Genomic DNA, 16,589 nt, shown 5'->3' on the forward strand with positions numbered 1-16,589 from the left:
AATGCGTCAAATAGGTCATTGAAAGAAGTATTAACTTTTTTTTTTTTGCCTTTTGGAGGGCGATTGGGGTCAACTAACTTACCCAAGGTTACATGGCTAGTTTGCCGTGTTTCCCCGATAATAAGACCTATCCCAAAAATAAGCCCACCTCTTACTGTGTAAGATTCCTCTAAAATAAGCCCTCCCCCCAAAATAAGCCCTATTGAGATTGCTACTGTAGTGAAGGTGATCCCCTGCGCTACACGCTACATTACGGTACCCTCTGTATGCACCGTTCCCCCTCCCCCCCCGTGAAACGCACACCGCGCTCCAAGCTGCATCCAATCAGAGCTGCAGCAGTGAGCGCGTCATCCTGTTCTTCCCCAGTGATTTGCTTGCTGGTACATTTTTTTGTTCACATTTACCTGTTTATTAAAATTGCTGTCAATGTTCATTAAAATAAGCCCTCCCCTGAAAATAAGCCTTCTGGTGTTTTTCTGTCCAAAAAAATTAATAAGACAGTGTCTTATTATCGGGGAAACACGGTATTTGTGTGGGTGTTAAGTGTCTGAGGCTGGAACCGAACTCTGGTTCTCCTGACTCCAGGGCTGGTGCTTTACTCGCTATGCCGCCTAGCCGCCCCTGGAAGTCATAACTTTTGAAAGACAATAGGATGGTGGGGATGGAGACCAGATTACATTTGAGGAAAGAGTTGGTACTGATGAAATTTAAGAATGGGATATAGATAGCTTCTTGTAGGCTTTGTAATGAAAGAGAGAAGAGAGATAAAAATGTAGCTAAATGAAGAAAGCTTTAAGCAGTGTCCACAACAGGGGAAGTGGTCCCCTCTATTGTGTTCCAATACATGAGGTATTATATTATTATATTCAGTTTCATGCTCTACATTTTTTCCTTTCTTTTTTAGACAATTTATTATTTAACATTCTTATTTTTTTATTTTGAGTTCCATATTCTTTCCCTCTCCCTGGCCCTTCCCCCAGCCATTGAGAAGGCAAGCAATATATCAGTTATACATATAAAATCATGCAAAATGTTTCCATATGAGCCATGTTAAAAAAGAGCAAGAAAAAGAAAATAGAATATACTATGCTTCAGTTTGCACTCAAAGTTTTATCAGTTCTCTCTATGGAGGTAGATAGTATTTTTCATCATGAGTCCTTTGGAATTGTCTTGGATAATAGGAGGATTTGTTCTATAAAATTTGGATTCAGTCAGAATGCTGCATTTAAGGATCTAGAAGGCCACAGGTTCCCCGGCCCTGATCTAGGATGTCTAGCCTTGAGACAACATGTATAAAGTCTTTTGGAGGTCTGATATTTCCACAAAAAGCACAGCTAATTCACGTTAGTAAATTTGGTAAGCTGTATGTTTAGAAGGAATGAACAAACACTTGCTTTTAAAATTATGCAGGGTGCTGTTTTCAGTCATCTAATGTAAATATTTTAAATATAAGGGTCAATTCTTAGGTGAAGTCTAGGACCAGTTTAGAAGAAATATTTTATGTTAAGTTCTTCAGAAGAGAATAAAAATACACAAAATGTAGAGGATGAGAAAACATATTTCTTTGCTCAGGCTGTCATATTTAAAGGTTTGACAATTCAGTTTGTTCTTTGATTGTTATTTTTATGTTAATGTCTGCTTAAATGTTTTTAAGTTTTAGAAATCTGTTATTTCATAGATGAATGTTGTGATTAGAGTTGTAATTAGTAATATGTTGTAATTAGAGCACTTCTGTTGTGTTAAAAGCTAGTTAGCTACAAATTAGCTTTATGACATTTTAGAATTCAGAGCACTAATTTTTTTATCTGAAATATGTTATAACTTTTAGTCCTATGGATACAGACTAATAATGGAGATATTTCATTTCATTATTACTACACTGCCTTTTTACAATGTACATGATTAGTTTTATTTAAAAAATTAATTGTTAATTGAGAGGCAGTGTTATGTAATGGATAGAAAGCTGGTTTCCCAAGTCAGGAAGAAGAGGCAGGGTCAAGTCTTCCCACCTCTGACACACATAGGCTGTATAACCTTAGACAACTAACTTAAACTCTCAGTTTAAATTTAAATGTTACACTTAAAATTTCCAAGAGTAGAAATTGTGAAGAAGATGCTGATTTGCATTGTTAGAGGGAGTTCCTTACCCGGCATTCCCTACACTGATTTTCTAATTATTTGAACTGAGATGTTTATAATAGCTTTATTGGACACATAAAGATAGTTGTAGTTTAACTGAATAGTAAAGTTTGTGTACATTTTATATAACCCTTGGCTTTTTTTTTTAAAGAAATCAAATGTTTTTACATGAAGATATTTTAGTTTGTCTCATCAAAAGTGTTTTGTTAAATCAGAATGATATTAAGTAATGCATTCCTCCTTTTTAATCTACTATTTTAGATTACAGATCTTTCATTACCCAACTATTTGATGGCATCTTCAGTTGGACTGCTTCCTACCCAGCTTCTAAATTCTTATTTGGGTACCACCTTACGTACAATGGAGGATGTTATCGCAGAACAGAGTTTTAGTGGCTATTTTGTTTTTTGTTTACAGGTAAGTTTGGGTGAATAGTTGATCTTTTTAGTGTTGATTTTTAAAAAGTTGCCCCTTTGATAAAAATTATTTGACAGAGATCTTCCCCCTTGTTTTCTTCTTGCTTGAGCAAATGCTACCTTAAATTTTAATCATATTTAATCCCTACATAATACATATATTTTATGTGTGTACACCTTTGGTAAATTTTGTCGTTCCTTGGGGGGGGAGAGAAGAAAACAAAAAACAAGGCATTACCATAAAGAGATGTGATGGAGTTTTGTTTACTTTTGTGTTTTTTCATAAGTCTTAGAAAGTATTACAATATGCTTTATATGTAATATATTCCATTCTAATTTCAATTGGAGTTCTGGCATGGGTATGCAACTAGTTTAGAATTTTTAGGACATTTTTTATTCCATAAAGTGTGGTGATTGTACTGATTTTTTGAGGGGAGATAGGGAACAGGAATGGTGGTGGTGGCGGCGGCGGTCGTGGTCCTGTTGCTGCCGCTGCATGGAAACTCCTTCCATAAACGAAGATCTGCAGTTGCTCTGTAGTTTAGTTTTTGAGAGTTGACTGGAACATTGAGAGGGAAAGTGATTTGACCATGGTCACATAGCTAGTATGTGACAAAGGCAGACTCTGAACCCACATCTTGTTGACTTCAAGGTTATCCATTCCTCTATTTCACTACCTTTGAGTAAAAATAATATTATCTTAATTTAATTTTATTGTTAATTCATTGTGAATGAACAACTCAGATAAATTCAGCCATCTTTAAATTGCACACAGGAGGAGTCCATCAGAAAGCCATTTGATGATGATACTTTTATTTCCTGAGGCTGACCCAAATTAAGTAGTTGATGGGGTGAGCTGATAAAACTGTAGCAGCGTTATGTTAGATTACATTTTCAGACTTTCAGAGACAGCAACTAAATGGTTTTGACATATACATCAGTTGAACATAAACTATGATTGAAAATTTATAGTTGGTGCTGTGCTTTGTAAATTCTTGTGATTATATTGATACCAGAAAATGTGATAATTAAGTATGGAGCCAAAGTTAATTTTCTGTGTGCTTCTGATATAAAAGTTTAATAAGAAGGCTGTGGAATATTTATATTTGTATCTTGATTAAAGATTAAGTCAAAATGAAGTACTTTGAAATAAATTCATATTCTTGTTGAAGTTCGGGGATGTTGCTCTTCATTATAATTTATTTGTATATCATAATTTATCAGAATTTCATTTAATTTAAGGAAAATGAGACTTTAGGATTAGAGTTTGCCATCATGCAATTTAAAAGATTCTGGAATTTTTCATAAATGGAAAATAAATCCTCATTAAGTGGAATTTTTGCACACATACAATTTAATGTTAATTGACCATAATGGTCTTGAGATCCTATAAGATTTAGAAGTACCTTCTGAATCATCAAAGAAAGATTCAGTTATGTTTAGAATTATGTAATTTTCAGACTTTAAAAATTACTAAGCCACTATAACTTAAATATGGTGGTCAGAATGCTTCATTCTACATTAGCTAAAAACTTTTGTAATATTTGTAAATTAGAATTTATTAATTGCATTTCTATTTCATGTTGTTTAGTGGAGCTTTAACAGCTTGAAAGAATTAATGGTCATTCTTTGTCAGGAATGCTGGTTCCCTAAACTGAGACAGTATCTTTCTCTAGCTGTTCTTTTGCCTCTTTAAATGAGAACTGGCAGACTTAAGATATCAATGAGGGGGGTAATTAAAATATAACAGTTTCCTTAGAAGTGGTTCTGGGTGGATACCAGGGGGGAAAACACTTGGGGTTCAAATGGGAATGGTAGTTTAGACTTAGTCCAAATATTCGGAGAAACTGAAAGGATATTTATTCATTGAACCAAGTAAGACATGTTGACTCTAAAAATCTTTTCCTTTTTTTTTTGCTTCCCCCGGAACCTAGTATCCCCTCAGTCTCCTACCATAGTCCATCATTAAATCCTGTAAATATTCAGAATACCTCTGAGGTATAATAGCTGTTTGCTTTTTTTATGTCATTAATAGGTTTAATGGAAATGAGTTTTCATTTTTTAATCACTTTTGCCATGGAAGGACTGCAACAAATTGCAGACCACAGGTATGTGGTTTGAAGAGCTTACTGTACTCCTCCATAGCAAGTTCTTGAAATTAGTGCTTGTTAGAATTATTATTCTCAGAATTCTTAGAGATAAAAGGAGCCTTAAAATTCACTGAGTGAATACATATATATATATATATGTATGTGTGTATATATATATATAACAGGAAATAAGGCTTTATAAAAATTTTGCTATACAAATAATTAGATGTTATCTGAGTGCTGACGGTCATTGCCATGCTTGGGTAGTAATATTCTTCAGAGTAGCAAGCCTCTTTGTATCCTCTGTGGCAGAAAAGGGACAAGTCAAGTCCAACAGTCAAATTAATCAATAAACATTTATTAAGTACCAAATATATGCTAGGCACTGTTAAGTGGTGGGCATGCAGAGAAAGGTAAAAGACAGTCCTTACTCTCAAGGAGCTCACAATGGGGGAGACAACAGTAAAATGACCATGTACAAACAAGATACATACAATAAATTGGAGATAATCAGTAGAGAAAGGCACTAGAATAAGGAGCATCAGAAAAGATTTTAATAGAAGATGGGATTTTATCTGAATTGAAGGAAGCCAGGAGGCAGAGATGAGGAGGGAAAGTATCCTAGGCATGGGGGAGAGCCAGTGAAAATGCCTGGAATCTGGAAATGAAATGTCTTGTTCAAGGAACAGAGAGAAGATCAGTGTCACTGGATGTTAAAAGTGTAAGAAAACTAGGAGGGGAGGGAATGGAGCAGCTTGTGAAGGATTTTGAATACCAAATAGAAAAGTTTATATTTGATCCTGGTGGTGCTAAGAAGCCACTGGAATTTTTTGAATTGAGTAGTTAGGTGGTCAAGTCTGTGCTTTAGAAAAATTAATTTGGCAGTTGGATAGAGGATGGACTAGAATGTGGAGAAATTTGAGACAGGGAGACCAGAAAAGTCATTACTGAGGAGCAGCTGTCAGGATCACATAAGATTTAGTTAGTGCTATAAAGGTGCAGAGAACTAGGAATATGGTATTTCAAAAGGCAAAAGATAATGTGTTTTTTTTTTAAAGCAATTGGGGTTACGTAACTTGCTCAAGGTTACACAGCCAGTTATTTCTGGGTGTGGTGCTAAGTATCTGAGCCCAGATTTGATCCCCAGGTCATCCTGACACTGGGGCCAGTGTTCTTTTTCACTGCGCCACCTGGCTGCCCCTAAGCAATTGGGGTTAAGTAACTTGCTCAAGGTTACATGGCCAGGTGCCGGATTCGATCCCAGGTCATCCCGACACTGGGGCCGGTGCTCTTACTCTCTGTGCCACCTGGCTGCCCCAAGATAATGTGTTTTATAATTGAGTGAACATATTGTTGTTTAGTTGTTCAGTCATGTCTGCTTCTTTGTGATCCCCTAGACCATACATTGCCAGGTTCTTCTATCCTCTATTGACTCCTAAAATCTGTCCAAGCTCATGTTCATTGCTTCCATGGCATTATCTATCCATTTCATTCTCTGCTATGCCCTTCTCCTTTAGCCTTCAATCATTCCCAACGTCAGGGTCTTTTCCAGTGAGTGCTGAATTCTCATTATTTGGCCAAAGTATTTATAATTTAATATTTGACCTTCCAATGAAAGTCTGAATTAATTTCTTTAAGTATTGACCAATTTGACTTCTTTACTGTCCAAGGGACTCTCAAAAATCTTCTCCAGCACTACAGTTCAAAAAATTCACAGCCATATATTGCTTTTGAAAAAAAAAAAACCGTAGCTTTGACTATGGACCTTTGTTGGCAAGGTGATGCCTCTGCTTTTTAGTATGCTGTCCAGATTTGCCATAGCTTTTCTTCCAAGGAGCAAGCCATCTTTTAATTTCATGGCTACAGTCACTGTCTTCAGGGATCTTTGAGCCTAAGAACATAAAATACGACATTGCTTCCATTTCTTCTCCCTCTATTTGCCAGGAATTGATGAGACCAATTGCCAAGGTCTTAGTTTTGTTGGGTTTTTATTTTTTGATGTTAAACTTCAAGCAAGCTTTTACACTTTTTCCCTTTCATCTTCAAGAGACTTAATTCTTTTTTACTTTCTGCCATCAGAGTGGTATTTCTCTGAGCAATCTTAATTCTGGCTTTTGATTTGTCCAGCCTGGCATATTTTGCATGATGTACTCTGCATATAAGTTAAGTAAATAAGGTGACAGTATACAGTCTTGTCATACTCCCTCTTCCAATCTGTTTGTTTCCAACTGTTGCTTCTTGACCCACATGTAGGTTTCTCAGGAGAAAAGTAAGATTATCTGGTACTTCCATGTCTTTGAGGACTTGCCGTCTTTTGTTGTGATCCATATAGTCAAAGACTTCAGTGTGGTCAAGGAAGCAGAAGTAGAAGATTTTCTGGAACTCCTTTGCTTTCTCCATAATCTGGTGAATGTTGGCAATTTGGTCTCTAGTTCCTCTGCTTCTTTGAAAACCAGCCTGTACTTCTGATAATTCTTGGTTCACTTGTTACTGACACCTAACTTGGAGAATCTCAAGCATAATCTTTGTGGTATGTGAAATGAGCACAATTGTTTGGTAACTTGAATATTCCTTGGCATTACCCTTCTTTAGGATTAGGATATAAACTGATCTTTTTCAAACCAGTGGCCAATGTTGAGTCTTCCAAATTTGCTGGTATGTTGAGTGTAGCACTTTAATAGAATCATCTTTTAAAGGATTTTAAATAGCCCAACTAGAATTGTCACCTCCACCAGCCGTATTGTTAGCAGTGGCTTCTAAGGTCCATTTGATTTCATTCTCCATGATGTCTGACTCTAGAGAGTGAACATGCCCAACAAAACTGAGTATAATCTTACAGGATAAAAAGATGAACTCTTAATGAAACATAGCATTCCAATCAATAAACGTTTATTAAAATCCTGCTATGTGCCAGGAATACACATATTGTAGGCTAAAGTCACATTATATTGCAGTTTACATTTGTTGAAATTATATCTACATATAGATGTAGACAAGTAAAATATCCATTAAAATATCCTATATCACAGATATAATTTCTCAAAATAAAACCAATACACAAAATATTAGCTTGAGGAAATTGTCTATTGTTCATTGTAAACTAGAATGTAAGAAAATACTCTCCTGCTATCCATACAAATATAGAGGTGTACACATTTAATTTACCAGGTCGTTCAAGAACAATACAGTTATAAACACAATGGATATCATCTATTGTTCATGTTTATATTAAACACAAAGTAATCTGTAAATTATATTGTTTCTATCCAAATTCAGAGTATAACCCAACCTTTTAGGTCCATTCAGAGTCGTTAGAATTATAGACTCCGATTTCAGTTTAGATGAATGAACAACACTTTTAATTACTTATATTAATTTTTACTGAACTCCTCCTTGCCAAGAATTTAGAGCTTGACTCAGTTGTGGTGTCAGGGCTGTTTGGCACCTCTTTACCCCTTTGGGCCAGCTTACTATTCTTCCCTAGTTCAGAACATGGGGAATGATTGACATAGAGAAATGCCTCTTACATGCAAGAATTAACAAGTAACTAATGCCGGTTTGCTAGTGCCTTCTCCTCCAAGATCAGATATATTCCTTTGTATTTTGAATTAAAATTTTAAGCACATTTTTCCTTTGGAACATTGTTATAATTGAAATAATGGCATTACTATTATATTTGAGTTACATTAGACAATAGAAGAAGAGTTTCTATCAGTACTGGAAGTAGAAGCAATCTTTGACCCTCAGTCTCTGACTCTAAAATGATAAAATAGTACTTGTACTAACCACGTCACAGAGTTATTACGTGGGAGGTGCTTTGTTTTCATGTTACATACACGTGAGCAGTTATTATTAACCATTTGTTATAGAAAATGAAGACTTAAAAACTGTAAAGTTGTTTTAATTAAAGAATACAACCACCAAATGACTTCAAAGTTTGGAGAATGCCTTTCAATTCTAATTCATTTTGTTGTTTTAATGATTTCTTTTTCTGTTCATTGTTTTGTTTGTTGTGGTTTTATAGCCCAATTTAGAGTTGATTGAAATTTCATTTTGTTTCATGCTTAGATATGTTGTATCTTGTCCGTTTGCAAGTAGGAACTTTCTGTTAATGAGCTCCTTCTCACTTCATTGTAGAAGACTAATGAAATCTTAGTTGAAAGAGTAGGTAGTCATCTAATTCTACCTTTTTTACAGAAAACAAAACTCTCTCACAGTATCTCTAACAGTTACTTATTTAGCACCTGCTTGAAATGTGTTCACTGATGAGAGTTCATAACTTTAAAAAGTGGCCAATTCTAGTTTTGGAATGCTTTAGGAAGGTTTTTTTTTTTGAGCTGACATCTGCATTCTTATAATTTCTACCAATTGGTACTAGTTCTATCCTCTAGGATTAGAATAAGTATAATTTTTCAATCACAGCTCTTCAGATGTTTTCAGGCAGCCATTAACTTTCCTTCCTTTTCCTGCCCATGTTTTCTTTTCTTTGGATTAAATATCCCTAACTCCTTCAGTTTGTCTGCCTTAATAATGTAGTTTTCAGACCCCATATCTGTCCTAGGAGCCCTTCTCTGAATGCACTCCATTTTGTCCTTGTGGAACTTGGAATTATATGTAATACTCCAGATATTGTTTGACTGGTAAAAAAAAAAACCACTTCTTTGATCTGATGACAGCTGTTTAAATATTCATTCATTCTTTTGTTAAATATTTTGTCTCTTTTGTGACTCTATGGGAATCTATAGTTGATTAAAAGCTGTACATCTTTTCCATTTCTATTAAACCTGTTAAAATATCCTCTTATGCTTTTTTACAGTTTTGGTTTTTACCTTCATGCATTTCTAATATATTTCTGTTAAATTTCGTACTTTTCATTTTGATCTATTGTTTCAGTCTGTCAGCATCTTCAGGTCATTCTCAGATTTGATAAGCATGCCTTTATTTCATCCTGATAGTTAATAAAAATGTTTGACAGGATAGAATAAACAGAGCCTAATCTTCATCCTCAGAGAGGACCTAAATGACACCACTATGTTATAGTCAAATTACAGTATTTACAGCTGTGGCTGATCAGACCAATATGAGCTTGGAATGCTCTACCCCAGGTCAGACATAAATGGTCCATGTGAACTTTTGGGGTGTGTTCTCTAAGTTCGTGCATCTTGAGTTTCCTTTGCACTACTTCAATTCTGCTTTGCTTATAGAGCACTGCACCTTCTCTGATGAGGGCATGCTATACTGGGCAGTCCTGTGCCAGTGTCTCCCATATCACACAGTCAGTTCCAGATTCCTTAAGAGGAACCTTAAATGTCCTTGCATTGCTTCTTCTAACCACCGTGTGAGTGCTTGCCCTGTGTGAGTTCTCCATAAAATAGTCCTTTAAGGTAAACATATTTGGCATTCGAACCATGTGGCCAGACCATTGTAGTTGCACTCTTTGTAGTATAGTTTGAATGCATGGCCGTTTAGTTTGAGAAAGGACTTCTGTGTCTGGTACCTTATCCTGCCAGGTGATCTTCAGAGTCTTCCTAAAACAATTCGAATGGAAGTGATCCAGTTTCCTCACATGGTGCTGGCATACTGCCCAGGTTTCACAGACATACAACAATGACATCAGCACAACTCAGGAGACCTTCAGTTTGGTAGTCAGTCTCTTTACTCTTCTCTCCCACATTTTCCTACCGAGCCTCCCAAACTGAGCTAGCTCTAGCAGTGTGTGCGTTAACCCTCCTTGATTAGCCTGCTGTTAGACACACTCTAATTTGATTGATCTAAGTTGAGAGTCACATGACTTATATTTGTCTTTTTTCCTACAAAGGTATGTGAGAAGCACTAGAAAGATCATGGGCTTTAGAGTCAGAAGACCTATATTCAGATCCTTGCTCTCTTAGTTGTTACTTTGTATAAATCACTTAACTTCTCTGAGGCACCTTTTTCCTCCTGTGGAAAATGAGAAGTTTAGATGTGAAATGACCATTAGGTCCTTCCAACTCTAAATTTATGGCTGTAATCTAGATTTAAATGAAGACAGTGTGACTATGGTGTTTATCTGGTTCAACAGTCTAGCAGTTCTTTGAATAAGAAGGAAATGAGGTTAGAAATCTCATGGTTCCCTGTTACAACTTCTTTCCAGAGTGCTTACAAATAATCTGTTTAATGCAGTAGTCCAAATGTATTCTTAAATTTTTTAGGGACTGGCATCAAATTCTGTTATTTAGTTTGCTGATTCCATAGTTTTAATCCTTTGAAAACTTGACATTTGCTTGTCTGACACCTCCTCCATTTTCTTTGGTTCCTTGCACATCTCAGACATTTAATCACTTGTCTAGCCTCTCTAATTGTAATGGCAAAATGTAGTTTAAAAAATAAAAGCTCACTTATAAAAATATATCATTCCTTATAGGAGATTTTTTAGCATAATAAAACAGTTTAACTTGGGGACACCTACATGTTTCAGTAATAGTGGATGTTCCCCAAGGCTGGGTCAGGAGTCCTCTTTTTCTTCAGTGCTGTTTTGTTTGGTGATCTCATCAGCCCCAATTGATTTAATTATAATCTCCCTGCAGTTGATTCTTATGTATTTTTATCTAGCCCCAACTCAGTTCCTGATCTCTAGTCTCACATCTCTGACAGCCTCTTGGGCATCTCACATTGGATGTCCTGTAGTGAGACAGCTTAAAAACTTGAACTCATTATCTTTCCCCTCAAACTCTCTCCTCTCCTTAACTTTTCTGTTACTATCTAAGGCATCACCATCCTTAAAATTACCCATGCTTGCAACCTAAGTATCATCCTTCTCACTCTCACACTCCACAGCCCACTCCCCTACATGAACTCTCAATTTTATCTTTGTTATTACATTTCTCATAAGCTTCCTTCCCCCCCTCCTCCATTCTGACATTGCCATACCATCCTAATGCAGGCCCTTTTCCTCATGCCTGTACTATTGCAATAACTTCTGGTTGGGTTTCCTTACCACACATTTTTCCAGTTCATCATCTCCTGAGCTTTCAAAGTGATCTTCCTAAAGGGCAAGTCTGACCATGGCACTCCATGCTCAGTAAACGCCAGTGTCTCCCAATCACCTCAGAGATCAAATACAAATCTTTTGTTTGACATTCAAAGCCCTTCATAATGTGACTGTTTCCTTCTCTTCCAGTATTACACCTTACTATATTACATGATCCAGTAACCCTGGCCTTCTTATCTTTGAGCTATCATACCACTTTCTCCCATCTCAATGCATTTTCACTGCTTTTCCCCAATCCTCAAATTTTCTTCCTCTTCCTTTCTGCCTCTTGGCTTCCCTGGATACCTTCAAGTCCCAGCTAAAATCCCAATTTCTGCAAGAAGCCTCTCAGCCATTCCTTTCATGCTAGTGCCTTCTTTTGTGATTATCTCCAATTTTTCGTGTATAGATTCCATTTGTATAAAGCTATTTGCAAGTTGTCTTCCCTTTGAACTGTGAACTCCTTGAGAGGAGTGACTTGTTTCTTTTGTTGTTGTTACCTTTCTTTATTTCCCCAGCATTTTACACAGTGCCTGGTATATAGTAAGTGCTTAATAAATACTTGTTGACTTGTATAAAACATACATAATTTGGATGGACAGAAGGGAGCTATGTAAGTTTCTCTTATTTACAATTTAAACATAACTCATAAATTTTGGTTGCTTTAACCCTCAAGGAAAGCAGCTAAGGAAGAGAATATATCACCACAATAATAATATATAATGCATTATGCATATTTACTTGTGAATTTTTATAGACATATACAAACATCTCATTTTATCCTCACACCAGCTCTGGGAGGTAGGTGTTATTATTATCCTTATTTTATAGTTGATTAAACTGAGGCAAACAGAGATTAAGTGACTTGTTCAGGGTTATATAGCTATAGGAATTTCCTGAGGCTGGAGTTTAATGGTCTTTAACTCCAGGGCCAGCACTCTGTCCCCTGTGCCACCTACTAAATAATAGTGCCTTTCCCCCCTTAATATTGTTCTGTAATAGAGTTTAACCTCCCCCCTACCACCACCACCTATACCAAGCATTTGTAGAAATAATTTTATTTCAATATTTAAAAATTTTGAGTATTTTCCTTATAAGCATATTTTCAATTCTTAATGTTTCTCTTTTATTCACAGATTGTTATAAGTATAGGCCTCATGTTTTATGTAGTACATCGAGCTCAAGTGGAATTGAATGCAGCAATTGTAGCATGTGAAATGGAACTGAAAACCTCTATTGTTAAAGGCAATAAACCAAACACCAGTGGCTCTTCATTCTTCAACAAGAGGACTCTAACATTTTCTGGAGGTGGAATCAATATTGTATGAGCCCACTTTAAAAATGTACATAATTATTAAGAACCTGATGTGTTGCTAAATGCCTAGAAATCACTTCAGTAGTGGGCATAGTCAGGTTAGACATTAAAATTCAAGTTGTATTATGGCACAACCAACTGACCAGTTCTTAAATTGCACAATGGATTTTTGTTTTGTTTTTAAGTGGAGGACCATTAAAAGGTAAAGAGTTTAAATCTAGTTATAATTTTGACTGCACCTTTTTACCATTTATTATGCCTGTTATGGCCTGTAGATTTGCACTTTAGTGACTTTTTGTTTTGTTTTAAAAATTATTTTATTTCTGTGTACCTTTTAAATGGAGAAATAGCCCAATATTTTTCTTCATAGCATTTTTATTTATAAGTCTGTGAATAGTTGTATGTATCTTTCTTATTGATAAAGAACCATAAAAGTATGCAATTTAGTGTACAATATTCTTGAATGTCCTTTGCTTTGGAAATATTTCTGGAACTGATAAACAGTATTTTATATAATATGGGACCATTTGGCTTCCCCTTCCCTTTTTATTTAAAAAAAAAGACATTAACTTTTGGTTGAATGTATTTTTGTATATCATCAAATCATTGCAGGGCCATTTATGCATATTCACACAAGCTTATATCCTACATTGTGGGACTGAAGTGCTCTTAATATATCTTTATTTACACTGTGTAATATGCAAAGCAAAAGGGAAGCTATAGAATAGTTGATGGACTGTGTGATGTCAATAAGGTTGGTTTAAAATTGAAATTCATGATCTAATTGTGTTATAATGACATATTGTCCTCACAAGTTCTTTCATGAAAGGGCTGTTACATTGCAATTCTACTTTTAAAAACTTTTTTTAAATACATTTTTTCTTTTTAGTTCATAAAATATATTTAATTAGGCTTTTAAAAGGAGAAATTTCTCCCCTTAAAAATGCTGGAATTACTAATACTACAAATACAACACAGGTGGCCTTTAAAAAAAAGCAATGCCTTTTTTCATGTAAAAATTAAGCTTTAAACTTTATAGTTTTATTCAAGTATATTTTCCCCAAATTTCAGCTTTAAAAAATAACTATATTACTGTTACTGTCCAAATTTGGGGACATTTTCCTCTTTATTAAAGAACAAGGTTCTTTTTATTTTCTTGATTATTGTTGTTTTGGTAAGACTCAGGAATTCTGAAATGTGAAATTGGAATAAACACGGGGTCTTGGTTCTTCATTATGTAGCCTGAATTTAGTATATTCTATGTATAGCACTTATGAGCATAGGTACAGTATATTGTTTTTAGACATGTTTTTATACAGTGGATATGCATTCTTACCCATTTATCACCTTACATTTTAGCTTGATTTGGAATTTATAATTTGCTATTTGCAAAGTGATTGTATATTTTTGAGTTAACTTAGAATTATATTTTATATTATTTGCTGTAATGAGTCAGCAGTCTTATTACAGTCCCTCCTTCCATTTGTTTTGGCCTTTAGGGCCAAAATTTTGCCACTAAATATTTGGCAAAAATACATTTTAAAATAATATTTTAGAGGTAGAGGTTCTAGTTTGACTCTGGGGATGTAGTTAATAATTTTGATATTTTCATTTCAGTTTTATTTAATGGTTCATATGTTATATAGCTCTCCCATTTTGGTTCTTACAATTGTGCAAACAGAACTGGATAGAGCTAATAGTGAAATTAAAAGACAATCAGTTCAAATGCTCCAGAGACATACAGTACACAAAACTGGCTTCTAATTTTTATTTTATATTTTCATGTATCACTATTAAAAAAAGTTTTCTTATTATTTGATATGAAATCATTTAGGAAAAAAAAGTGATTTTATTCAACCAATGTGAGTGACAGTATATACTGAATTATGCCCTAGTTTGACTAATCTGGTAAAAGATTTAACCATGTTTTTTGTTGGTTGATTTCTTTAAGTAAAAAAAAAGGTATGATCACATTAATGATTGTATACATTGCTAATTGTTTAAAAATTCAGAAATATGTATTTTGAAGTGAATTTATTTACATAGCATTTTGTAACTTGAATAACTTCAAGTTTTTGGTAGTTTGAAATGAGTTCTTCCAGTTGCATTTTGATTGGTACTTGTAATACTTGTGTACAGATTAAAGAGTAATGTACATTTAAAAAGATTTTTTTCTGTATCCTGCCAATCATAATTTTATATAATAAATTCACTCAGATTCCTTGAAGAAAAATAGCTTGGATTGAAGTTTCTTAAAATCTTGAAGTATCAGGAATTTACTCCATTGTTTCTATCCTCTGTATGAACCCAAGCCCCTATATTTTATTTTGATGAACACAACAAGATTTTTTTTTCAAATTCCATAGCACATAGCAAGTATCTGGTTGATAAGTTAGTGTTTTTTATAACTGCAACTGTGGTTTCAACAAGTCACGTAACCCTCTTTGCCTTAGTTTCTTCACCTATGAAATGAACTGGAGGAGGAAATTGTAAACCGCTCTAGAATCTTTGCCCAGAAAACCCAAACGGGGTCACAAAGAGTTGAATATTACTGAAACAATTAAACAAATTATATAGCAGAGTTTAAGGAAAACAGTTAAGAATACTGTTTTTGCTTTAGTCTTAAAAAATCCCATAAGATAGGAATAGAAAAATCTTGCTTTATTATGGTTAGTCTTGAGTCTCTCATAAGAGTATGTAATTATTGAACAAACAGTAGTGACAGTTAAAATTTAAGCCCCAAATCTCTGAATTGCTTACTGCCTACTTAAAAAGATTTTCTCATTGCTGAAGATAAGATACTCTGAGCAGGTAAGTCAGTCAAAGTTCTTGATATTCCATTAATGAACCTGAAAGAAAAATGAGACATGCTTTTTTTTTTCTTTTTAGTGACAATGAATATGCAGTCAATTTGAAATTTAATTATTTAAGTTTTATATATTTTTCATATTAGTTATCTTATTAGTGAAGAAATAATGTGAATTAAGGAACACATTTATATTATCTCCACATTTGTGATAGCTTACTAAATGAAAGAGCAGTTTTTTTTTTATAGAAAATATCTGAATAGATGGGAGGCAAGGGAAAGATTTAATGGAGGACATATTGGGCCAAATAGAAAATCTAACCTATGAGCTGTAAGTATGATTAGAGTTGGAGAGGCCCTTTACTTTCATACCTTCTTATGCATTTTATGACATAAAAATAGGGATTAAAACTCATTAATTTTTTTAAACTCTGAAAATGGTGAAGGTAAAAGAGGCCTTTTCTCTTACCTCTTTATCTATAAATTTATATCCATTGAAACTACTTTGGATTGTATATTAGCCTGCTTACACTGTAACTGCAGTTTCTCTTCTGAGTTCATTTTTTTCCTGAGTTTTCCCATCTCCTTTGCTTATGAAATCATCCTGTCAGATCTATACCCAAAGGAGACATAATTAAAACCTTTTGTTTTGAATAGTATCCAGTCAACTAAGAAGCAGTTCTGGGCATGTTTTACAGTACTACATTCAAACAACTGCAAAGATAGATGTGTCCTGACTAATCGAGGCAAGTCTCTTTGGTGCTTGGTTCATTGTTGAGAGTCAAGAATTTGTTGTATTTTCCTAACCTTTTTG

At 34.6% G+C, this 16,589-nt stretch overlaps 1 protein-coding gene across 4 annotated transcripts in view; it reads left to right on the top strand.

Annotated features, from left to right (window-relative positions):
• TMEM64 (transmembrane protein 64) overlaps positions 1-16,589 on the top strand; it is a 205,734-nt gene that overhangs the window by 28,350 nt on the left and 160,795 nt on the right. The window contains exons 2-3 of one of the 4 annotated variants that reach the window (XM_069086679.1): positions 2,401-2,556; positions 4,591-4,616. In XM_069086679.1, coding sequence (XP_068942780.1) covers positions 2,401-2,556; positions 4,591-4,596 — 162 coding nt within the window. In that variant the 3' untranslated portion in view covers positions 4,597-4,616. Of the gene's footprint in view, positions 1-2,400; positions 2,557-4,590; positions 4,617-12,790; positions 15,203-16,589 lie in introns of those variants that run through there. The other 3 variants (XM_069086675.1, XM_069086677.1, XM_069086676.1) reach the window with 3 other exon arrangements.

Source organism: Petaurus breviceps, unplaced genomic scaffold (genome assembly GCF_028583685.1).
Source record: "Petaurus breviceps papuanus isolate PSGF00001 unplaced genomic scaffold, PetGlider_PUasm1.0 179, whole genome shotgun sequence".
NCBI classification, from domain to species: Eukaryota; Metazoa; Chordata; class Mammalia; order Diprotodontia; family Petauridae; genus Petaurus; species Petaurus breviceps.